This window comes from Aedes albopictus, chromosome 1, assembly GCF_035046485.1.
Source record: "Aedes albopictus strain Foshan chromosome 1, AalbF5, whole genome shotgun sequence".
NCBI classification, from domain to species: domain Eukaryota; kingdom Metazoa; phylum Arthropoda; class Insecta; order Diptera; family Culicidae; genus Aedes; species Aedes albopictus.
In genome coordinates, this window is record NC_085136.1 from 129779217 (window position 1) to 129806173 (window position 26957).

The window sequence follows — 26957 nt, forward strand, 5'->3', positions numbered from 1 at the left end:
CCTACCTTTCTGATACGAAGCACAGATGACTAACGCAGACCTTACGAGGGCGCTGAACCGCAACAGGAGTGGGCCCTCAATAATGTTTGTAATCGCCGAGGTCTGGTGAAGCTCCGCAAATCGGTGGCCCTGGCCAAGAAGGAATACCCCGAGCAGAGGAGAATATCAAAATAATAACTACGAAATCACATAACCTGTGTTTATATCTTGTTTTGTTATTATTTAATTATCAAGGCATAGATTTTCCATAACAAATTTTGTTGGACAATCTCATTTTGTTATAATTAAGCTTTTGATATACATTCACTCAATTACATTTCAATAAAACGTGTTTTGTTGAAGTATAAGTTTCGTTATTGTTGTACTATTGACCAACTTATCAATAATAGCACAACAGTATCAAGTTTTGAAATCAAACAACAATTCGATAACAGTTAGGATGGAAATTTCTTAATGATTCCTCCGAAAATTCCATAAATAATATTCGGAAAAACACTTGGAAGTTCTGGAGAAACCCTTCGATACCCAGGGGAAGTCTTCAAAAGAACTCCTGGCGCAATCTTCCTAGAAATTCCAAAAGTAATTCTTCTGAGTAATTATTAGAATTCTTGGCAAAATCGTTTGAAAACTTCACGAGAATTCCTCGGAAATAAAACTCCTGGTGAAATTCTCAAAGAAATTTTCAGAGAAATCTTAAGATTAAATTCGGGACAAATAACCACGGGAAATTCTGAAGAAATCCTTGAAGGAATGCTGTTCATAATTCTGGAAGAATTTCTAGTGGAGTCTTTGAAAATCTGTGAATGATTCCGTAGAAGAACTCTCGGATAAATTTCTGGAAGATTTTTCTTTTACATTTTCTTAGAATGATTTAAAATTGAATATAGTATTTTTCGATCATTCAAAGTATTGTCAATCATGTTATTGGTGGCTTTGTGAGACAAAGGGAATAATTTTATATAATACGTATCATAATTTACTATCAATAACTGATTAATATGAAAATTTGTTATTAAAATATTTTCCAATTTCACTGTTATTAAGTTGTTATTGAAACTAACAAAACAAGTTATTAAAATGGTTTTTCAAGAACATTTTTTTGTTATGATATTTGTTATTTTGCCGCTTAGACCGTTCGCAATGCTGTTTTATTTTGTATGGCGAGTTTTAAAATTTTTAAAACTCGCCATACAAAATAAAACAGCATTGCGAACGGCCTTATGATAGACAAGTTTACAACATAATATGTTATGTTAATAACTTACAAATAATCGATTCTATTATTCAGTTATTTTACCCAAATTACACAGCTCCTTATGCTGTTGTTATTCCCTTCTGCTCGGGACGACCTTCTGGGCAAAGAGAGGAGCGCGGTCGACGCGTGCAAGAAAGAGAGGTCTATTCAAACGGACAGCTTCTTCTTTGCTGGAAGCGCGACGATGGCGCACGAAATAACGCTCGAGCTGCATGGCCGAAACTGTAAAAGACATCCAACGCGACAGGACTGGAGGGATGAAGGTAGTGCTAAAAAAGGAGGCAGTCAAGAAGGGCACCTCCTACAAGGCACTTCTGGTGAAACCCCTGACGGAAAGCCACCTGGCGACTTGCCAAAGCTCTAAATACACCAATAATTCGAGCTTCAATCAGGTCCACGGATTCCATGCTGCGCTTCCGCGACTTATGCCACCGAAACATACTCCTGGGTCCATAGCCTGTTGGAAACATCAAATAACACAGGAATGCTTTCGTCCAATCCACAGGCACTGACTAATATCGCTATTACTTACCTCAGTGCCTCTCTTTTATTCAATCTACACACTTAATATAGAATGCCGAATCTCGGTTTACGAATACCGAAATTTGGACAGCCGAGTAGCCAGCTAAATGTTTTCATGAGATCTCAGCTTAGAAATGCCGAAAATCAGTATAACACGCCTTGTTGCTAAGCAACCTACCATCTTGTTAGCTGAATCTCGGTTAAAACCGAGAAATTGATATTTGCACAGCCGAGCTCGGGAAATAAAACCGAGTGTGTACACTATCCGTTATAAGTATACTCACAAAAAGTATTCTGCCGTTCTACGCCAGATTGTCCCATGTTATATGGGAATCCCATATAACATGGGACACTTATGCGTAGAACGGCAGTATTGCTACAATATGGTATCACTCTGACTCACCTCGATATTTCCGAAGCCAGAACACCTACAAAAATACCACCTTCAGTAAAGTTGTTACTTTTGGGATTCTAAATAACTTTGCTGAAAACAACATCTTTATAAGTCCTCAGGTTTTGGGGATATCGAGGTGAGTCAGGGTGATGCAATATTGTTGCAATACTTTTTGTGAGTCCATACTTTTGAGAGGTAGTGTAAGTACCGTTAAAGCGGGGTAACATTTAATCGATTTGACTTACCTCATGGAATGCTCAAACAAATAATTTTCATTAGGCTCAGTGTACCAGTTATGGCTATAGTACCTCAAATTCGCCATACTCGATTTTCAACCTTTGAAGATACAAATCAACAAGAAAAAAATCGTGAACAACAGATCACGAACACAAAAGATGATTGCAATCATTCAAACTTCACAATTTGCTCAAATTATGGTAGAAACAAATCATTTTCCTTAACTTTTCGGCCTCCTTGCACCCTATTTCGCCATAGTGTACCAGTTATGGCAACTCCCATAAGGAATGCATGTAAATAGTGCGAAGTGGAACCCAAATTAACAAATGTGTCCATAACTGGTACAGGGTTCCTATCATTGGCACACGCCGTAATAAATACTAAAAGTAGTTTTGGCTCCGTTTCTATATTTTTCCTGTAAAGTATTAAAACAAATCAATCATTTGACTTATTGTTTACATTCGTCGGTCTTTTTCTTATTTTTGTAGAAATAGTTTTTCTTAGGTGGTGCGATAACTGGTACAGGCACCCTACATCGGTTGCTGCTCGTGAATAGCATTTCGTTATCTGTCATTGCTTAGCTACCAAGTTATAAAAAAATCATGAAAATTGAGTTTTATAAACTTTTGAATAAATCGATTTTTTCTTAACTGTGTTCCGTATCGCTATCGTACACATTCTCAAAGATTCATGCTTGGCATGAACACTAGCCAAAATGTGAAATTCAAAATCACTTTAATCGCTCAATATTATATCCCAGAATCAAAATCCATAAGCTAATCTTTTCTGAAAATGATCCTTTTAATTTGAATAGACAATTTATTGAGAGTAGTCCTTAAATCCGTTTGGGCGTTTATCTTGGTTTAAAGGATTTTAATCCAAGTTTTAATCTTAAAATAACTCAAAAAAAAATACATAACTTGTAAGAATTGGCAACATATTTGTTGGGGGTGGAGTAATGTCACACCAAATCTTGATAGCAAACTCCTTGGGTATCGTGTAAGCGTCAAGCTATAAATATCATTTTATTAATTCTCAAACTTTTGGATCGATTGCTACATTTACTTACGATTTTAGTGAACGTTTTGGGAAACTAGGAAGAATCGTATCGATTGCCGGTGATTGTGTGTTTGCTACAAATTAGGAATTGCATTTAGTTTAAATTCAATCGTACCTTACTTCTACTTACAATCAAATACAATAATTTTAATTCACACACTTTAGCTTCACTTAGTAATTTAGTAATTGTTGTTTAGAAATAGAGAAATAGTTTTAACAAATAAATCGAAGTGATATCGTACACTGCAGTAGATCACATCAAAACAGCGCGATGATGACTTGCATTTCATTTCCCATCCTACGGCCGTCTTGAAGTCTCGACGGCCTTCTGTCACATCTGTCGGTTTTCAGGAACGGCCGTCGGCGGCGCCACTGCACCGAGGGGTGTTGTCGGCACAATATTCGAAATCAGAGACCCCGAATTTATAAGTAAGGGTATTTTTAACATAAACGAATGTTATTTATTTAGGTGATCAATGTTACCCCAAATCAATAAATTCAATAATAAGATTTCGAAAACATCTTTAAAAGTTTCGGAATACTCTTCAAAGTACCTTAACTCATACTAAGAGGTACTTACTTACTTTCAGTCCTGGGCACCCACGGTGGTGCAGAGGGCCGAATTGAAAGATCTCCATCCTGGGAGATTGCCAGCCATCGCCTTGACCTGTGGCCAGGTCAAATTTCTGCCGACTTGCTTGTTTTCGTTGTTGAGGCTGCGCCGTCATGAGCCTCTGGGTCTGCCTCTGCTGCGAGTCTTGCTGGGTTCCAATCTAACGCTTGCTTGTGGCGACCCACCTACCCTTTCGCTCCAGAATTTCTGTCGCTATCGGCTTTTGATGGCATCGACGATGGAGCTCCACGTTGGAGATCCAATTGTGAGGCCACCATGCACGAATCATATACCGCAGGCATCTATTGATGAAGACCTGCAGCCGTTGAGTGTTCTCCGCTGATACACACCAGGTTTCACTGGCGTATAGCAGCACAGGTTTCATGTTCGAGTTAAAATTCGGATTTTGGTACGTCGACTGATCTGGTTGCTTTTCCATACATTTCTCAAACTCGCGAAAGCAGCCCTCGCGTTCTTGATCCGTGCACCTATGTCGATCTTGGTACCACCATCGGACGCCATTTGGCTACCAAGATATTGGATTCAACATTCTCCACTGATTGCCCAGCTACCGTAAAGCTGGAAGGGTTGACCGTGTCTACATCCAACGATTTGGTCTTGTTGACGTTGATGGTAAGACCTGCCGCTGAGGAGCGATTGGCAAGATCATCGAGCTTGCTCTGCATTTCAAAGCGCCGTAAAGCTAGGAGAGCAACCTATGGTAATGGGCTGCCACAGCAATCCACGATTTGGTTCACGGTCAATCGCACCTACCAGGATCTCGTCGATTACGATGAGGAACAGTAGCGGTGATAGAATACAATATACATCCTTGCTTCGCTCCAGCAACGACCCGGATGGAATTGGACAAAACACCGTTGTGCAGTACTCTGAGGTACTAAGAGATGCTTGTTTTAAAAATATAAAACATGTAACATTTGCTTGTGCAAGGAAACCATTTAAAAGATCTAATAATAACGATCAATGTTACCCCAGATTACGGTACAAACATATTTACATTTTCGACGTTCGGCTGGATCGGAGGCATTCAGGACTTAGTTCTACTGCACGATCCGGCTGGAAAAAACCTTTGTACAAATGTTTCCAGTTTGAATGAAGTCAGTCGGTTGAACAAAATCAAGCAAAATCTAAGAATTTTCAAGTGAACGAATTTGTTTGCCAAATGGTGATTTCACTTCCTCTGATGAGGAAGTTTCGGAATGTTTATTCCCCGGATGTGTGGATATTATATCTTCGGATGAACCTGATGTCCTTTCTTGCAGTTATGATTCTCTGGCTTCGTCTCGGAGTATTGTAACTATAGAGTCGATTGAATGGGCACTAAATAGCTTTGCTCCTTTCAAATCTCCTGGGGCAGAAGGGATTTAACCTATTTTGCTTCAGAAGAGATTTGTTTATTACAAACAAGTTTTGAAAAAACTACTCGTTTTCTAGTTTTTGCTACAGGGTATATTCCCAAATCCTGGCGAAATATTACTGTAAAGTTGGAACTGATGTGCCGTTCCCAAGAAACACGGAAGTTCTATCAGAAGCTCAACGCATCCCGCAACGGCTTCGTGCCGCGAGCCGAAATATGCAGAGATAAAGACGGAGGCCTCTTGACGGACGGACGTGAGGTGATCGAAAGGTAACACTTCGATCAGCACATGATCGGCGTGGAGAACGTAGGCACGGGAGCTCACGGCAACGGAAGAAACGACGATGCCAGTGCAGCGGAGGACGGAAATGAACCAACTCCCACGCTGAAGGAAGTTAAGGATGCCATTCACCAGCTCAAAACCAACAAAGCAGCTGGTAAGGATGTTATCGCAGCCAAACTCATCAAGATGGGCCCAAAAAAGTTGGCCACCTGTCTGCATCGGCTGATAGTCAGGATCTGGGAAAGCGAACAGCTACCGGAGGAGTGGAAGGAAGGGGTAATCTGCCCCATTCACAAGAAAGGTGACCATTTGGAATGTGAGAACTTCAGGGCGATCACTATTTTGAATGCTGCCTACAAAGTCCTATCCCAGATCATCTTCGTCTTCCACCTAAAACAAATGAGTTCGTGGGAAGTTATCCAGCCGGCTTCATCGACGGTCGGTTGACAACGGACCAGATCTTTACCGTACGGCAAATCCTAGAGAAATGCCGTGAATATCAGGTCCTAACTCCCATCGACTTCAAAGCGGCATACGACAGTATCGACTGCGCAGAGCTTTGGAGAATCATGGACGAAAGTGGCTTTCCTGGGAAGCTGACTAGACTGATTAAAGCAACGTTGGATGGTGTTCAAAACTGCGTAAAAGTTTCGGGTGAACTATCCAGTTCATTCGAATCTCGCCGGGGACTGCGACAAGGTGACGGACTCTCATGCCTACTCTTCAACATCGCTCTGGAAGGTGTGATGCGACCAGCCGGGCTCAACAGCCGGGGAACGATTTTCACAAAATTCGGACAATTTGTGTGCTTTGCGGACGACATGGACATTATTGCCAGAACATTTGGAACGGTGGCAGAGCTGTACACCCGCATGAAACGCGAAGCAGATGCCTCAAAAACAAGCCCAGCTTTCGGCCATGGGTTTTGGACTTTTTCAAGGGAAAACGTCGGGTAGAATAAAATAAATCGTCGTAAATTAAGACTGAGATAGCCGTTTCTACGCAATAAGATCCAGTTCCAGTCGAAAAATCCCAAATAAACCATCTGATTTCGGAACACATTCAGTGTCCATCCAACGGTCATTTTGTTTATGTAACGATGGTGGTTAATGAGAATGCTCCTCCCTCTCGAAGGCATCCTAAATAGCAGATTTCCTCATTCTGTACAAAAGACTATTTCAGAGGAGTTCCAGAAGGTTTCAGGGGCGATTCACAGGATATCACTGGAGTTCCAAGGGCATTTTAGAGGGTTCCAGAGTGTTTTTAGGGGATCTCAGGGAGTCTCAGACAGAGCGCTTCAGGGAGGTTCTAGGGGTCTCGGGGACGTTTCAGAGAGTCTCATAGGGGGGATCAGGAGCGTTCCAGAAAGTATACGAAGTGTTTCAGGGGATCCTAGGGGGCTACATGGAAGTCACAGATTGCCTTAGGGAGGGTTTCAGGGAGTCCTAGGGATCTCCGATTCACGCAGCGCGGTGCGCATAGCATGGGCCGCCGCCCCTTCAAAGTAATATTTACCATAAGGTGGTGCCAGAGAATACCGGTGATGGTGTACATAGAAGAGTGTTTCTTCTCTGACCCTCCAAAACAACGCAGAGAGTAAAACATTCGAAGATTCAAAATGAAAAATGACATTCTCATTTTATCATTCGTGTTTTGCCGCATTCATTGTCAGCTGAATGCCTCTCTTTCTTCATTCAATTCTCTATCATGAGTATATTTTTGCACATCGTAAAATAATCAATTTATGTTAACAAACACAAAATTCGACTTCTAACCCTCTAATATGTACCCACATTTTTGATTTTGATCAAAATATCATTTTTCGTCATCTTAAATCGATTTAAACATGTTTTGGAAGGTGATTCTTTTTTATTCTCGATTTCGTGAATTTCAATTTTTGATTTTGTTAATTTTTATTTTTGAACATCTCCACAGTTTTATATTTTTCCTGGAAGCCTATTACGGATTTTTTGAGATGAAAACATTTTGAGATTTTATGATAATTGTTGAAATCTTTTAATTTAATTATTTTTTCATGCAAATTTTTATTTTCCGTGTAATTTTAAGGAAAACTAGCTGTACCCGGCAAACTTTGTCTTGCCTACTGCGTTTTTTGACATTTCAAGTCCCTAGTCAAGTCCAAGTCCCCGTTCAAAATGCACGAAAACCCGATTTTCAAAAAACTTTTAATTTTTCCATGTTTTTTGTCTCATTAACCTTCCTTGGGTGAAAACTATCAGAACAAAATTTAGACGACCCAAATCGGACCATCCGTTCGCAAGTTATGTGCAGTCCCACGTATGCCACTGCATTTTTATATATATAGATAGATAATTTTAGAGTGTATTCGATTTCTTTAAACTATAAAACTACGATAGAATAATTTGGGAAAAATTTATAATTGTAGCGATTCAACACAAAATAAACAATGACTTCTAGAAGGTGACAAAAACTTCAATTTTTGAATGATTTCAAAAAAAAAATGTAAATACGCTTTAAAATACACCAAAACCATTTTGAGATATACAAAACAGTCTTAAATATCAGCCAAAAATATAAAAGTTTTGATGATGATTAACCTGGGCTTGTTAGGGGAATATCTGTAAATAAAAGAAAATCGGGTTAAGTACGGTTCCTTTGAATTCCACTAAGAATTTGCATCCTTTGACAGATACGTATTTCGACCTCAACTGTAAGGTCGTCTTCAGTGTCTTGTACTTGACTCGACTTTGATTTTCCACGAAACGAAAATTACAAAAATGCTCAAACAATACCCGGTCCAAAGGCGGGGTTGGGTATTAGAGGGTTAATGAACAAATGGAACAGATGGTTAGTGTTCCAATTAACTACTATCCCAAGTTTCGTGGTGAGTGGAACTTTAATCGGGAGTTATGGTCTAGTTTTGTTTCTCAGTGAAAATTGTCAGTGACAGAAAAACGAATGGATAAGTGAAAATATTTTATTTTTAATGATCAGAATTTTCAAAATTCAAGTTGATTTCACTCATTGAAAATGAAAATTTTAAACTCTGGAAAGAAGTTTCAAATTCCTAAGCCCCAAAAGACCCCAGAAACCCTTATTTTCAGGCTCTGCTGGAAGCCCAGAAACCCCTTGGCCACATCCCAAACCGCTAAGAGCGAAATCTTTTCTGTAGCAAAATTCCCTCATCTAGTGCACCAAAATCCCTATCCCCCTATGCACAGTAGGGGATGAATTTTGTTGCTCGAAATCATCACACAGCAGTTATATTCAGCCTGTCACACGACATACGAATGCAAAATGGCCATTCGCAGGTAAAGCTCTCAATCAATTTCTGTTCCCATAGAAAGCTGAGAAGCAGGATATGCCCTAATGAGAACGTTATGTCAAGAAGGTGAAGATTATGTTGATGCTTTTTACAACGGTTTTGGAATCCTTTTTTTTCGTTCTTATTTAATTAGTAATTAATAAAAAAAAAAAAACAAATACATACAGTATATTAGTATGTACTCAGCATAAATTGTAACCTCTTTCGTTTCCCCTCTTCCCATAGTGCACGACTCCAGCGCAAAGCTGAATTCCGGCATTCTGAATGGAAACGTAAACCAGTTCGGCGACTACGATCAGTGTCTGAGGATAAGCGGCGGCGAGAAAAACAACGCCGCCGACCAGCAGCATCTACAGGGACAGTACTGTCTTGCCGCCATCCAACCGACTGTCGTCTCCAATGCTGTTTTCCTGCAGCACGTGCTCAGCTTGGCACAATCGCGTGGAATTCTCACCAGTCAGCTCGACGATGTAAGTATGAAGTCACTTCATTGATAATCTCGTTATTAGTGTTTCGTTCAGGTGCCGCAGGTAAGGCCGCCTTCCACCGTAAATTGTACCCTTGTAATGAGCTCGAAACCTGTTGCACACTGTGATAGTTTACTGCGCAGTCCATAAACTACGTAGACTGATTTCTGGTCATCTCAGAACCCTCTCTAGTAGACTTTTGTCCATAAACAATTTTCGAAATTTGTATGGACCCTAGACGTTAGCCAAATCACATTCCCCTAAGAGTCTACGTATTTTATGGATGGACCCTAACCAATAAAGCAGTGCCAGTGCGCCTAGGGCGAACCTTGTGCGCCGCCGAAGGCTGCACGTTTTATCGCTAAATGCCTATTTGGCATTCGTTTTTGCCATATTAATCTGTAATTATCGTGTGAATTATTCCAACAGGGGGCTCGTCTGCGCGCGCCGCCCGGTTGGGAGTTGTAGAACAACTTTTCTTCATGGCGTCATTGTTGTGGTATTCAACTGAAGAGATGATGAAGCTGTGAGATCACGATCAACTGGTGACAGAATCTTTAAGACTCGCCAAGGATAACAAGTTCATCAGGATCTAAGTTAATTATGTTGATCAGCCCTCTCTCTTTACTACTAAGCAGAGCATTTCCACTAAAAATGCCGATTTTTTGTTTAAATTTTATTTTTGTATTTTTTTCGTTTCAAAATTTAATAACCGTTTTTCATGACTAAAAGGGACAATTTTCATCATCAAATGGTCATTTTGATTCTTGCTAATAAGCATTCTTATTCTTGGCGTAACGTCTTCACTGGGATAAAGCCTGCTTCTCAGCTCAACAGTTATTGAGATGACTGAGATGATAACTTCTTCTGTCAATGACCATTTTGCATGTGTACATCGTGTGGCAGTCAAGTACCATAACGAAAAGTTCCTGGACCGACCAGAACTCGAACCTGTCTCTTTCATCATGGTCTGCTGAACACCCATCCCAAGCCTCTGCAGCTGTGGCTTATATTGAACATTTTCAAACAAATAAATCTCAGAAAGGGTTTGTCCAATTGATGTGTTATCTCCAGTATTTTTTTTTTAATTCTTAGGACTATTTGGAGAACGTATACACTGTGGGCCCATATAGCCGAGGCGGTAAACGCACGGGTATTCAGCATGACCATGCTGAGGGTGACGGGTTCGATTCCCGGTCGGTCCAGGATCTTTTCATAAAGGAAATTTCCTTGACTTCCTTGGGCATAGAGTATCTTCGTGCCTGCCACACGATATACACATGCAAAATGGTCATTGGAAGAGGAAGCTCTCAGTTAATAACTGTGGAAGTGCTCATAGAACACTAAGCTGAGAAGCAGGCTTTGTCCCAGTGAGGACGTTACGCCAAGAAGAAGAAGAAAATACACTGTGGTATTTTTTAGTATATAAAATAAAACATATAAAACCATTGAGGCGTCCGATTTGAATACGGTCTTCGGCAAAGTAGTAGCTGATAGAGTAGCCTAGGATTACCAAGGGTCGACTAACCCACTAGGGCACGTGGGGAAATGCTACGGTTGATTGAATGAAAAACATCGTTTTCCCATAGTAATTCCCATACAAACTTTGACGGGCTTGTGCAGTCTCAATTTTCAACCAAATGAGCTCAAATTTTGTGAGAAGGCATATAATCTGGTTAGGAATCGAATAAGCGGTGTGGAGCAAAAACGATTTTTTGAACCACGCTAGTCATCATACTTTTTCTCGTTTCAGAGAGCGAGTAATGGCGCTTAAGCCTAGGCTTTCGAGCTTGGACATGAGGCTCAAATTCCTATGTCCCATCCCAGGAAGAAGAGCACCGACGGAGTGACATTAACCTTCTTAGCAAAGTCACTCCCAACGAATTTAATTAACATTCATACTACATACTATGCTGAGCGGTTGGTACGAGATGTCCCCGTTCTATAGCTTTATTGTGGCATCAATGTTTGATGTGGACGCTGCACAGTAGGCCTGGCCGCTTCAATTCTTGCACTACATCTCCGATGTGCTGCAAGCATTGATAATGACAAGAAAAATGATAGAAGTAGTCGATTCTTTCATTTTCCAGGATTCTATCAATGAATGGCTGTGTATGTGTAGACTAGTCTAGACTAGACTAGACAACACACTTCAACAAGGGTGTTTTCGATCACTTGACAATCGTTTGACTCATTTGTTCATAACTCAGTTCAGAATCCCTATACTGGAAAGTTGTGTTCGGCAAAGTTGTAGATTAGTATTTTTCCTACAATTATCACCAAGAACGCCATATTCTAACTCTAATATTTACGTCGTTAAAGTGTTATGTAGTACCAGCTACTCATACTAAACGATCGGATTTTTCGATCGTTTAGTATGAGTTGGTGGTATTAGTGCTCTAGCGCCGTATATATAAAAGTTAGAATATGACGTCCTTGGTGATAATTGTAGAAAAAACACTAATCTACAACTTTGCCGAACACCACAATTCAATATTAGGTTTCTGAACTGAGTTATGGACAAATGAGTCAAACGATTGCCAGTTGATCGAAAACATCCCTGCAAAACTGGTTTTCGGCCCAAGTTGAGGAATGGTTCACGACAAAATATTGCTAAATGCTACCATTTTAAGATACAACGATTATACTATACATTTTACTGAAAATATTCAACTTTCCGTCGTATTTTAATGTTTTTCAAGTCATGAAGGTTTTTTCCCCTGGCTGATCTAATATTACTTATTACGTTGCAGATAAAAGCGTACAGAAATATAAATAAAATAATATATCTTTACAAAATAATAGAAACAGAGATAAAAAGCAATCAATTCACGAATGTGTCATGAAAAGTACCGTAATCCGGGGTCAAATTGATCACTTCAAAACAACTTTTGCGGATAACATCAGTGCCTGTTCAAATATTGCCAAAAGAATTTCTGTAAAACCAGTACCCAGTGGATCTCCATGGAACTATGTGACAGAATTTTGTTCAACAAATTTAAACTTTAAGTTAAATAACTTCAAATATCAAAATATTGGAAATGCCACTTTGGGGCGAAATTGATCAGTATACAATTAAGCATCGGTTGGAAAGGAAAATTTCCTTCACCGCTTAATTTTGCTCTTCTAAAACCGAATAACGCGTCTAAAATCTTACAACTAGTGAATGTAATACTTTAAATGCAAAATTAAATTTCGAAATTTCCGTTTAAACGCCTAAAGGTAGGCAATTTCATTTGAAATAAGTTATTTCTATTACAATAAATTACTATTTCTTCATAAAATGAACTTTTTATAACAATTTCATGTTCTGATTTGCTGCTTAACATCCCAACCAAGGCCCCACAAAAATGTTAAAACAGAGAATTCACGGGAAGTCCTATTAGCAATTGAATGTTTAGCAGCAATGATTTCAGCTAAATGATAAATACATTGCAAATTCCTGAAAAAATAAGGCAAAACTAACTTTTTTCTAAAAAAATAAAAGTCTACACTCATCTCTAGATATCTACGAATCAGATGACGTAGAAAGTTTAAGATCATTACGACGGTTAAGAGTTCCTAGAAAGGAATTACAATGTAGTACCCGAGTGATCAATTTCACCCCGCTGATCAATTTGACCCCGGTTTACGGTATACTTAATTTCAACTTAAGTTTCTAAAAGTACATGTAAGAACGTGTAGAACAATTTCGGGGTTTTTGGCAAAATATTGGTGGCAATTATATCTTGCAAATGGGGTCTCCAGTTAGCCTAGTGGTTAAGGCTTTAGATCGCCAATTCGGAGACGGCGAGTTCGATTCCCGTTCCGGTCGGAAATTTTTTTCGACTCTCTGGGCATAGTGTATCATTGTGCTTACCTTACAATGTATTAATTCATGCAATGGCTGGCAAAGAAAGCTAATAACTGTGGAAGTGCTCAAAGAACACTAAGTTTGAGAGAGGCAGGCCAAGTTCCAGTGGGAACGTAGAGCCATAAAGAAGAGGAAAGAGACTTGGAATTTCTTAAATCTTGCTTCAGACAACATGTTCTTGATGCCAACCAAAGTACGCAATTTGTAAATATGTCGAGCACAGATTTCCAATTTTGCGTAAAGTTTTCTGTACAGCAAGCTCTAAAAAATGACATTTGGTAGTAGTTTTGGACGAAGTTCTCGAATGGTTACATAAATTGTAAAAATTTCATTCGATTAGGTTCACTGGTCTCCGAGATATGACAGTTTGAAAATTGGTTGTCTAAAAAATTGTGTTTACGATAATGGTTCAAGCTTCGCGAAAGATTAAACCAACTGAGCTCAAGTTTTTTTAATAATGATGTACATATTTGAGAATTTTTGATGCACTCTATGAATAATTAAAAAGTTGCCAATCCCAAACATTTTGGCCACTTTCTGTAAATAAGATGATGTTAAAGTATAGCCAAACTAATCTTCCTTTCCCATCCATCAGCTGTCGCAGGGACGTGGCCAGAACAGCACTCGACCGTTGGAGAATTGCGTCAATCTTGTCTAAGAGTCAGAGATTAGTCCCAAATCTTTGTGTTTTGGTAACGGACAGGAAGGATGCAATCCTCATAACAGCGATCAAGGCCTTTATTATTGATTCCCTTACATGCTAAAATTTAATGTTAAGAACCCTCCCGAGTAGGTTCCTTACGGCAATCTTTCACGAGATCCTTCTAGGATTTCTCTAAGAATAATTCTTAATTCTCGGGGAATTCCTTTTCATGCTTTTCTTGTTTCATGACCACGCTCATCTTGACTTTCAACAAACCGGTCCACACAGGCGTAAATGGGCCAAATTCCTGGCCATAAGTCGAAAAAAATTTTCAGGGTTTTCCAGAGTCTAATATTTTTAAAGATAAATGAAGTAATGCTTCATCATGTGGCAATCAATAAAATACTTTGGGATGCATATTTTTTAAGAATAAATGTCGAAATTTGACGATATTCTCTACTGTTTTTTACATTTGCATCATAACTCATCGGGAGAACTTCAATTATCGAAATATTGACTATTTGAAAAAATAACTGAGTATGTAACACAGTTCTCCTGATAAGGGTGTATCATTTAAACAAAAAACTTCACCTGGTTTCATTTAATTTGCTCTCTTACAGAAGAGTTTCCAAAATCATGTTTTTGTCAATTTTGAACGATTTTCAGCATTCAAAAAGTTTTCAGATTCTGCAGCATTCCGCGATCTGGATAAAATTACAATAAAAAATAAGGCATATCCTTTGTGAATCGCAAGAGAACGGGTACCAGAAAGTAGCAGACGAAAAAATAAATCATTTTGAAATTTACACCTTTTTGCCTAGTTTTTAGTTACAATTTAGGCTTAATTTCGAAAAAGCAACTTCGTTTCGACTACTTTTTCAATGAACGGCCACTTGTTCTTGGTAGATAGATCATAGCAGAATACAAATCTGGTCTTCTATCTCTTAACAAAATGTGTCAAATGGAATTACTTTAGTAAATTTGGGCAGAAATCTCCATGCACCGTTAAACGCCTAAATGTATGCAATGCAGTAGTAAACTAATGTAGCAAGAGCTGTTGTGTTCAAAATTTGTTATAAAAAATCAAAAACAACTCAAATAAAGAGCTCACTATTTGTAGCATGTAATCTTATGTTGATGCACCGTTAATGAAATATTTTCAGATAAATATTGTTTTTTATAGCTTATAGTTATATAGTTTTTCACTCAGTACTCCACGAACTTACTTTTATGTATAAAGTTGTGTTAAAATGCCATGGAAACCAGGAAAATTCAAACTGATATATTCCACACGGATTCTATCATCATGTTCAAACTCCTAAAATTTTAATCCATGATTAATTTTTCAGTTTTGATGTTTTTTCCAGGGCACTATAAGAGCATCGTGTTCGGGTCGCGCGCGGTCGTTGGAAATGTTGGGATTTGCGGGGGAAAAAGTGCTTTTTTTTCGGCTACAGTGCCAGCAGCAGGCCATCCAGTCAGCATCGTGTTCGGGTCACGCGCGATCGTTGGGAATGTTGGGATTTGCGGGGGGAAAAGTGTTTTTTTTTCGACTACAGTGCCAGAAGCAGCATGGCCATAGATTCGGCATCGCGTTCGGGTCGATTGCGGTCGTTGGGAATGTGTGCGATTTTGGCTGCAAGAAAAGAGGAGATCGAGTGAGTGGTTTGAACGAGTGAACATGCATGAGTCTTCTAGCGTGCTGCAGTCGAGAGTGAACAGGGAGAGTGAGCTGAATTGTATCATCCGGTGAGTTTGTTCCCTGTTGTTTCCTTTTTGTATGTGAACTCCATTTTTATTAGTTTCTTGATTTATCATAGATGATAGCCTGTGTCTAATTTTAGTACACTGCCCATAACTGCATATTTGTAACATTTGCATATTTTACTGGTATTGAGTTAATATCGGGGATCATCATCAAATCACAAGTGCTTTCGACCACCTGAATAAAAAAATCAAGTTTGTTCTAGGATTTATGAAATCATACCAAGTCATTTTGCCTCATTGAGTAATGTGACCGCATAACAGTCACACTAGGAAAAAAGATTGGCTTTAAAGCGTGACATCAATCATACTGAGGTTCGATTTATTTTTTGACAATTCTCCCAGCATGCAGGAACTGCTGTAGAAAATTAGATTGCTATACGACTGATGAAAAATTTATGAGAATTTTTTAAAATTTCGATTCATTCCTATACTATTCAAAGTTGCAACTTTGGGTTCCATTTTCTCCAATGCCTACTTTTGTCGAATGTTACTGTTATGCGGTTATGGGCAGTACATGTGTGTATGTATCTTTTCAATATTCTTTCACCGAATTTGTATAGTTCATCACCATGAGTGTTGACTTAAGTTTTGTTTTTGTCATTGTCCAAGGTTGCATCTTACAAACTTACAATCTTCCACGGTATCTGTACAGTCTCTGTACTGTACAGTATCCACAGTCTGTACAGCCTCTGGCTGAAGACGGTGTTCGCGTCTTTTAAAAAAAAAAAAAAAATCCTAGCCTCACTAAAGAATAAGTTCTAATATAGTTATACTCATGTTGTAATCAAATATTTTGATATGCGCGTGTTGAATTAACGCTATCGAGACGTATTACAAATGTTATTTAAAACTACATCCACAATCTATTATTGGATAGCTGTCATAATGCAATTTCAACGTTGTTTCAACTTCATAATGATAATGAAAATTTGTAGAAATGGATAAGTTTTTTAGTAACAGTACCGATCAAAAACTTGTCTACATATTTTTGGTTTACATGAAAATGTGAAATAAATTAGCTTTAATTTTTTTTCTATTTTGCAAATAAAACTATTATTTACAGTACAATTGCACAATTTTCATATTAATGTTTTATTCGAGGCACTGTTAGAATGAATTATTGTGATTCCGATTGTAGGTTTAATCAAAAATGTGGTTGAAGTTGTTTAGAACACTTTGAACGGCACTGTAGGTCTTTCGCCAATCTGCCATATTGCTTCTGCATGTGGATTTAAAATAAATATTCACAAAGCAGTAATAATTGGTTGGGACATGTTATTTTTTCAATTCAATTCAGTGGCGCTTAATTCACGGGCAAGTAAAAACTGTGGTTTCACGATAAATCTTGAACCGCATGAAACACATTTGTATGCACCATTGAGTAATATCCAATTCAGATTTTTTTATTTGAATAGCTATGAAAAGAAGCCATCACTTAGAAACTTTTTTCGGGTTGAAAAAATTAAATGAATTTGTGAATATTTTTTCACAAATTTTCTACATTTAAATTGATTTTCTTCTAGATGAGTTATGATCGTAAGTAATTTCACTTAGAAATAGCTTAATCTCAACATTTGCATATGCTATGAAATATTAGTGTATTTTTTTTAGTTATATCACTTGAAAGCAGCTTATGTACAACTTCTAAATAAGGTTATATTAGGATCGTATTTTCCAAGCTTTTATTGTACATAAGTAACTAAATTACAACTAATAATTACTCAAGCGTTGATTTGAACGTACTGTGAATGTCATTTTAAGTTCTATAAGTGTATTCAAAAACATTATTATAAGATATAATATGTTTTATAAGCCGCCATTTTTTGCGCTGTTTTGATTATATAGGTGTTCTGTTTTAAGTCAATATAACAAGAAAAATACTTCCGAATAAGCATTAAAAGTGAATTTTAAACTATTATGTAACATGTTGTGCTACTTGGGTTCCCAATTATGACACTCCTTACAACTTTGCTGAAGACATAAACACGTTATCTACACTTATAAAAGAATTGAATTTCTCTCACACTTCTAGGAGAATTTCTATGAAACGAGGTGGCCCTTGTTTCCAAACAATATTTTTCATGGAAATATAATTATTTCTCAGTACTCTGTTGTCAAATAAAAATGTTCGACGCTTCAAGTGATTTTTGGGGGTGATAAACAAACGTTATAAGAAATCATTTCTAGCCTTTAAGTGGATTAATATAATATAATCCAAAATGCTTCCTTAATATCTAAATTCACAATTTTATCGCTAGTACATACATAATACACCATAGAAACGTGTTAAAACGTGTTGGCCATGAATTGGACCCTGTTACTCCAGTGTGCCGTCTACCCAAAGGTTGTCAAAGTTGGGCCCACTTAGGTTGCAACTAGACTGTGCTTGTGATCAATTGTAGCACCGCGGAGGATGAGTACAGTATTTTTTAGGTGACCATAATCGAAGCATTGGAAACACAGTAGAGGATCTGGGTAACCCGCGTGAGCCCAACTTTGACCACCTCTGGGTAGATCGGTTTGTTTACAGTGCGTGGTAACAGTTCCGAAGTCATTCCTAGGATCCATGAAGCTTGTAAAGCTCCTGCCATACGACCCCCTGGGTCGTACATGGGTGCAGCTGCTATCTACCTATACCAGTTGCGGCCCTAAGGGAAAGGATTGGGACGGGGAAACACTATCTGGCAGCACGTAATTGAAAAATCAACTTCACGTCCAATGGGGGCGCATGGTTTACAATATTTTCAAATGATCGGGTTCGTCACTTCACTCACTTGAAGTCTATAAGCCTGTTTACGCAGGTGGAGACGCTGGGTCCTTAAGAAGGTGGCATGTCACCACTACCCGTTGGACTCAAGCTGCCGGATGGGAAGGGGGACCAACTCAACTTGCTGTTGGTCGACCTCTCATTTTCTCTGTAGTTCAAGTAGGGGAACTGCGGCCATAACGCCCATAGGGGGCAAGATGCGCCTCCTTTGTTTTAGGCAAATCACGTTATTTTTTGTACTTTTTTTTTTCAAATGGAATCGTTAAAGTAAGAATAAAAATGCTTCTTAGCATTTGAGTTTACATATTTTTACCATAAAAATTGTACAAAACACCAAAATTGCTTTTGGTTGCTTTTGATGTAATTTTGACATGTCAAATTTTTGAACTTTTTACATAATTTACATGAAATTTCTTCTCGCTATCCCCATAATTGATTTGCACGCTTCCATTATTTGTGTTTCAGGCGAAAAAAGTATCGGATTTGACCCTTATAAGTTTTTTACAAAGGTCCAAACTTCTGAGGCATGTGTGGGATAAAATGTCCATCCCTAGTTAATTACATTAAAAAGCCATTTACATCCAAATTTTGGCATAAATTGTACAGAACACAAATAAGAACCATGCAATAGCACCTTTGCATGAAAAATAAGTTCACTAATCACACATTCGATGGTCATTTTGTGAAATTTATGATAAAATAGCTAATTGTGCATTTAAATGTAATTGACCCATAAATATAGGTGATCCATAGTTATGTAATGACTGTATATATACGGTATACCGTTCACGAACAATAAAACTTGACAATAAACCATGCACGCAAGTATGTTTTACCCCGCATTACAACTAAAATGTTGAAAATCAAACTTTGTTTCAAATTTGAATTTTTGAGAAGTAAAACATGAAACTGCTTCATGGTTTCTTCCATTTGGAAGGAAACTTGTTGATGCTTCATATTTGTGTCAAAATAATGTGTATTATGAAGTGTTTCGTGGTTAAAATTGGACTCTTCCTTAACGTGGGCGTCTTACTCCCAGTTCCCCTACGATTTGGCACATGGAAGTAACGGAATCCCACTTGTCCACCTCCGTACATATCCTTTCAACAATGTTGTCCGGAATGATATCTTTACCGCATGTCTCTGTCTTTTTTTTTCATGCTCGACTTTTGCTCCATGAACCGTGGGCATTCAAAGAGCATATGCTCCGCAATCTCGTCGCAGTCTGCGCATGTGCATTCTGGAATGTGGGGGAACCTTGCATGTTCGAATCTGTGCAAATACCACCTAAAACACCCATGGCCTGACATGAATTGTGTCAAGTGAAAGTTTACCTTGCAATGGGGCCTGCTCGTCCAATTAGAAATGCTTGATATGAGTCTGTGTTACCGTTTACCCTTGCTGGAGGAATCTCATTTCCTCTACCATATCAACATACACGATGTTCTGGTGATCCATCTCGCGTCTTTTTTGCTCTTCGCCCTCTGCCACCACTAGTACTATAGGTATCAGGCCCGCTAGCACACATATTGCTTTTTTCACTGAAAATTTTCCTTGCTTCGCTGAACAACATGACGTTTTCTTCCAGCGAAGGCTTACGCGATACAGAAAATCGCTGAATTTCATACTAACACTGCAGAAAATCTGTCAACAATAACTCAATACACATGCAATTTCAGCGAAAAGATCTATTTGCGTGACAACAATCCACTCCCATGACTACCGGGCAGCCGCCGTCAAATATCAGGATTGCCAACTGTCCGGCGACTGCTGTCAGTTTTCTTTGTCGCCGAATCTGGCGCTGGGTCTTCGGCGCGGAAACCCAAAGGTGGGAATAAAATTTTGGGGTTTGCGCGCAATACCACTTCCTTTGAGACCGTGCGGTATGCGTTGACCACCCTAAGGCATATCAGCCTGTGGGTACTCTCGAATTTCGGTTCACCACTAGCGCTAAGACAAATTTGCATAATCATTCTGAACATGTCATGGCTAGCCTCGATGGCCGTCTTAATTGCTACTGGCGGGATACTATCCGGACCCGGAGCCTCAACTTAAGCGACTTTGCTATTGCAATGAGCTCGTCGTTCGTTACCGGAGCGGCCTCGCTTTGGCTCGCTTTAGATTCCGACTAGATCATCGCTGGATGGATCGTCAGTGTTACCCTCCATAAGCAATCGCTCCACAAACGCCGACTTCGAAGCGCAAGGTCAGCCATCCCCAATGACGAACGATGACCTTCGGCTGTGACCTTCTTCCTCAATGATCCTCTCTGTATTTTATCGCCAGGTGATGGCTGTGCGTCGTCAACCCTCCAGTTTGAGCTAGGGTTTAGACCCGGGCTCCAGAAGGTCACATCAATGATGGACTCTGCACTGTTCCTACTGTAGGTTTTCCTGTCGCCTACGTTTGCGACATTCACGTTCAGTCTAGTCATATCTACGAGTAGAGCCCAGCCCCTCGCGTCGTTAGTCGAACGACTACCCCTCTCAATCGCCCAGACGTTAAAGTTTCCGCCGGTGACCACGGGACTCAATCACGCTAGCACGCTTGTCAGCGCATCTAGCATTGAGCACTGGTCGAGCAGCCACCTGGGTGGAGCGTAACAACTGCAGTAGTATACACTATTGCGAAGCCCTCGTGTGATGTGGATTCGGGAAACGACAGGTTGTGCAGATCACCGTTAGCTTAGCCTTATCCGCTACTCAGTTCCTGTTATCGGAGGGATGCGGTAAGGGTCCTCTAGTAGGGCGATGTCTGTACTTGGCTCCGAGACTGTCTGCCACAGCAACTGTTGTGCAACTTCACAGTGGTTCAGATTTAGCTGTGTAACCTACTTTATCGTCATTTGGTTCGACCTCCTCGCGTGCCTGGACATTTAACTCCGCCCGTGTTGTGTTATTCGTCGTGCAAATCAGGTATTTTTGTGTCGAGTTGCACTCCCTGGCGATATGGCCCTCCATTTCGCACTTCCTACAGAGTTTGCCCCTGTCGGGGCCTTTACACGCCCATTACTTATGTCCTTGCTCAAGCACTTGAAGCACGTCACTGCGGCTCGTATATGCTGAGTGAGCACACTGACCAGCCTAACCTGAACTTGCCGACTGCAGTCGTCTTGTTCACCTCCCCTACGGGGAGCTTGATGGTGGCGATATGCATGCCGGCGGGGCCCTTTCACAGGCGGATCGATGCGCTTGGTGCATCTACCTCGCACTGTTGTTAAAGTGCGGCTGCGAGCTCCTCGACGTCGGTGATCTTGTCCAGATTTTTACACTGGAGAGTCGCCTCAACCGGCGACTTTTCGCCCAATACCTCTTGAGAGTGCTTTATAGGGGGTGCCTTTCTTGGCTGCCTCATTCTTCTGCATTAGTATCCTAAGTAACACACTTGTCGTAGAAGAGTTACGGCGGTGCAGGTTGACTTCACTTTTCTCACTACCTTTTTCTTTCCTACCGTAATCCAATAGTTCTCTTTCTCTTAGTCCGATTGGCCCCGTTCCTCTTAGGGTTGGCCTCTTGGGGATTGGTTTCCCTGCCCCTGCTCGTTTTGCAACCGCGCTGGTCATCCCTTTCTTTTCTCTTTTTCTCCCGCTCGAGCTGCATGGTCGAAACCTGCACAAGAGATGCGGCCAAAGAAGCGTCCGGCAGTTCATTGGCCGCATGTTCTCTGCGAAGTGAAAGCTGTCCGTTTGGGTGAAACGCTCCTCTTTGCTTGGCGTCAGCCGCTCTTCGCATTTCGACCAGGAAATCATACTCCTTCTTGGCAAGAGTCAGCGATTTGCAGAGCTTCAGCAGGCCCTGTTTCAGGTTATTGCTGATGTTATTCCGCCCACTCGTGTAGCTGATCAGCTCCAACTGATCGGAAACTTCCAACATTTTTGGTTGACCGCTCATGTTGCGGTTCAGCGCCCGCGTGAGGTCCGCGCCAGTTATCTACGCTTCCTCGGCCGATGATGCGCCGCCTCGTGCTCCTCATGTAGATCCTTCTGCCGCCTGCTCGCTGGTGGGTACACCAGTCCCTCATAGTGGCGATCTCACCAGTTCTCCTCGCGCGAACGGGTTCAACGCCATTCTCTCTGCCTCTCCTCTCGCGGTCACATTGTTAGTTTTTGGAAGTCATGCATGTTGCCCTCCCTTAGAACCACTATCCCTCACTGCAAATAAAGTAGTCGCCAATGATCCTGGTGGTTATCAATGCAAGCAGAGGCAACCTGATGGTTGGCGTGGAGCCTCGTAGCCGTGCGGTTAGGGTCACCAAGCTTATAATCGCACCATGCTATGGGGTGAGGGTTCGATTCCCGCTTCGGGCGTTGAAACTTTTCGTGAGAATAGTTTCTTCCCCGTTTCCACTGGTGCATGCTCCGTTGTCCGTTGTCTAATGTTAAGTTTAAAACAGTCTGTACAGCCGAAAGCTGAAGACGTTGTCCGTGTCTTTTTTAAAAGTGTAGCTTGCAGACATTTTGAAAAAAAAAATACATTTATTCGAAGTTCGTTTTCTAACTTTCTACCTTAAATAAGCACAATTGGTCGACTTTTTTTTTTTCATTTTAGATTTAAGCTTTGGTCGGCAAATAGCCAGTGCATCAATAAGCCTAGTTTGGTGTTTGAAAAGAATCGCTCAAGAATCTTCTTGACCGATTCCTGGCAGAAACTTTCCACGGTGACTGCCATTTGAACTGTCATTTCTTTGCAACTGCGTACTGTGATCGAAGAAAATCGGTTTCTTGGGTGATTCATGCAAGGAATTTCCCATGCATCAAGATAGGCCGAAAAATTCCTTCTGAACTGCAAACAGCGCTATACGCTTAAATTTGCAAAGGATCATATTGACCGCTAAAGCATTCATTTTTTGGCGAAGGTTTTACCACAGACAAACAGACGTAACACTTGCAAAATTTCCATCGACCACGCTTTTAACGATCGTTTTAAATTTTCATAGTTGTGGCTTTCACAACCAGAGGCGCGCGCATCTTTTTTCTATGCGTTTGACGTTTCACTAGCGCCTTCTGTTGACGATATTGCACAACACGGTGATTCGTGCAACTTTTCCACCAGGTGATGGTAGTGTGAACTGGGCGATGGATTTCCATGAAAATCGTTCAAGGTGTTACGTCTGTTTGTCTGTGGTTTTACTTCTCCATGACAAAATATTTATCAAAGTAGACTGGAGGCGCTAAGCAAAGCTAGGCTCCAATAGCGCCGTTTATAAAAGCTGTGCCTCTAATCTCACTATTTATAAAGTAGTTGGATAATCTAATATATTAAACTGTGCTTTACTTCCAATTTACTATCCATTCATGTGAGAAGTGTTACAAGAAATCTCCTTCTATTTTTTCAGCCTGGCCATCGAGTACCACGCTTCTCCACCATCAACTGGGCTCTGTGCATTCCGTCAGCATGTTCGTCCGAAGATGTTCGTAAATCACTTGACGAGTATCTACATGATCAAACCCAGGGCATCGGCCTCAAGATGGAGGTGAGCATCGAACCAGAATCATGTCAGAAGAAAAATACTATTTGGGAACGCTACTACACGAACACCACAGCGATAGTGTGGATCGGATTTATCGTCTACTTTGGCGTTGTCGTCCTGTCGACGATATATGAATGCAAATCAGAGACAAAAAGTAGGTATTTGGAACGGAATGAATCATTGGGGGAGATTATTTAGCATTTTCATTCCCATAGATGAGTGGCTAACGTCGTTTTCGTTGGTTCGTAATACGAAGGCCATTTTCTGTGTTAAGGAGGACCCCAACGACGTGGCATGTGTTCATGGTCTACGATTCTTGAATGCATTTCTCCTGATCGTAGCTCACAAATCGATGGCCCTGTTCTACAATCCATACATTAACCGAACGAGAATGAGCGAGGTAAGTCCAATCGTTGATTTGGTTAATAAACTAATCATATTGGGTATAAAAGGGAAATTTGTCTGCGACGGACGCAGCGTGGTAGATATCTCGGATAATAACTTTCACAGGGCCTAGGTCAACCATGGACTGTTATTGGACGTGCTGCGTCGCTGTTCACCGATCCGTTCATCATGTTCAGCGGGTTCTTGACGACATACTCGTTGATCGGTCGGCTCATGCGGGGTCAACGCGTGAAACTGTACCAGGACTACATCGGACGAATCCTTCGGATAGCTCCTCCCTTGGCAGCTCTGATCTTGTTTTGTACCTTTGTTCTACCGTATATAAGCAGTGGACCACAATGGAATCTAGTCGTCTCCAACCATGGCGAACTATGCAAGAAGTACTGGTGGCGCAACTTAATGTTCATCCATAACTACTTTGGATTCAAAAATATGTGCCTGACGCATACGCACCACATCGGCATCGATACGGAGCTATTTGCGGTGTCGCCATTGTTCATTTACTTGATATGGAAATGGCCCAAGAAAGGCACGATCACACTGATCGTCATTGCTCTGGTGACGACACTGCATCGGTTCTACATCACCTACAAGCTGCGGTTAGCCAACTACGTGCATTTTGGCACATCGTAAGTATACCTCAATCACAAACAAACAGACGTAACAGGTGAAACAATCTACAAGCTATGCGGGTGTTAAGCGAATATAGCGTGCGAATGTCCCAAGGAACTCAGAGCGACGAGTATCAAACCAACCAGTTAGAAGAATTTTTGGAACCACCGGAAAAAGGTAAATCCACTGGATGTGAGTAGAATGTTACGTCTGTTTGTCTATGCCTAATTGCCGATTGTTGTAAATTAACTCGAAAGTCCCATTTTCTATTCCATGCCAGTGTTAAGCAGTTATTCGACACAGCCGATAACATGTACATTCTGCCGTACTATCGTCTTACGGTATACCTGATGGGTGTGATGCTTGGCTATTCATGTCGGGCATTCAAGCACATTCGACTAACGCCGGTAAGTAGAACATTGCGCTATATGTATCCGCTTATCAAGGAATAGTGGGCAAGAATGGATAATAATTTTCAGAAGCGAATGGTTTTGAAACTATTGGATGATTTACAATTCGAAAAGAATATTTCAGCCTCTCTCTATTTGTGGAAAATTCATTTGTCCGAAGGTCGTTTGGCCGAATGTCGTATGGACTTATCCACCGATGAACCGAATTCATCGCGGTTTGAGAATTTTGACACTTGAGCGGGGCCATTCCCAATCAGAATCGTTCGATTCTAATTGGAAAGACCCCGCTCTAGTGTCAAAATTCTCGGACCGCGATGAATTCGGTTCATCGGTGGATAAGTCATTGAAGTGATGAATTTAAGTGATCATGCCATTATTGTTTTCCACATCAGTATACCTCGAAAGAATAGCCTATGATTTAAAGAAGGAAAAATCTGTTATAAAATATTGTAAGTTTCAGCGCCAACCATTCCCTGAATGGTAAAACTAGAAAGGATAGCCTATGATTAACCCGTAGGCCACGAAGATTTTTAAAAATGTCAATACGCTGGTACAGGCGTACAGTGACCGGCACAAAAAAAAGATCCACCATATTAGTTGCAACAGTTTTTAACAAAAAATACATGCAAAAATGATAAAATATACTTTTCAATGAATGCACTACATCCATTTTACATTGTTTTAGTAACCTGTGTTGAAAAATATTTGATTTTTGAGGAATAAAGTGAATTTTGATAAGATTGGGAAAATTGCATAAAAATTGGGTATGACAGAAAAAAAGATCCACTTAGCATTTAAATCTGAAACTTCAAAATTTCGCCAAATTTCCACACTTTTTTTCTTGGTGTATGCTATTGTGATATTTTTGACATATTAAATTTATTTTGACATGAGTTTTATCAATTTTAGGGTGATATGGGGCGAGTTTATTTTTAATGGTTAGTATAATAGGTAAAATTTTCCTCAAACTACAGAAACTATCTGTAACTAGATCTGTAAGCAAGAATGCATGCTATTAAGGCTCAAGCATCCGTCATCACTTTTCGGAAATAGAAAAGCAGTTTTTTCTCTGTAAATCAAAACAATGACCACGAAAATGTATTCACTGTATTCTATTCCTCATGTGGAACACAGTGAATCCATTTTCGTTGCAAAAATGTTTGATTTGAACGAAAAAATTGCTTTTAAATGTTTGATGATGACGATGATTTCAATGACGAATGGTTCAACGTTAATCTACAATATAACAATAATTCAGCTTGCAGACGTACAGGGATGTACTTTTTTGGACATTTTTTATGAGTTTTGGGTGACGAACTCAAAGAAATGCACATGTTGATCTTCACAACATTAAGCATTAAGGATTATTTGATAACTCAAAACACTCTCACGCTTGTGTATCGCAATGATCACATCCAATTGGCTTTTAAGCGATGTTGAGATAATTCCATATTCTGAATCTGCACGCCAAACTGAGCCGAAATCCAAATTTTCATGAATTTTGGAGCCCGGGAAC

General features: G+C 40.1%; 1 protein-coding gene across 1 annotated transcript in view; it reads left to right on the forward strand.

Moving 5' to 3' along the window:
- Positions 1-26957, forward strand: part of LOC109422966 (O-acyltransferase like protein) — a 59198-nt gene that overhangs the window by 18736 nt on the left and 13505 nt on the right. The window contains exons 3-7 of the mRNA XM_029861564.2: positions 9274-9518; positions 23880-24168; positions 24230-24414; positions 24525-25048; positions 25312-25438. Of these exons, the coding sequence (XP_029717424.2) occupies positions 9274-9518; positions 23880-24168; positions 24230-24414; positions 24525-25048; positions 25312-25438 (1370 nt within the window). The remainder of the gene's footprint in view (positions 1-9273; positions 9519-23879; positions 24169-24229; positions 24415-24524; positions 25049-25311; positions 25439-26957) is intronic.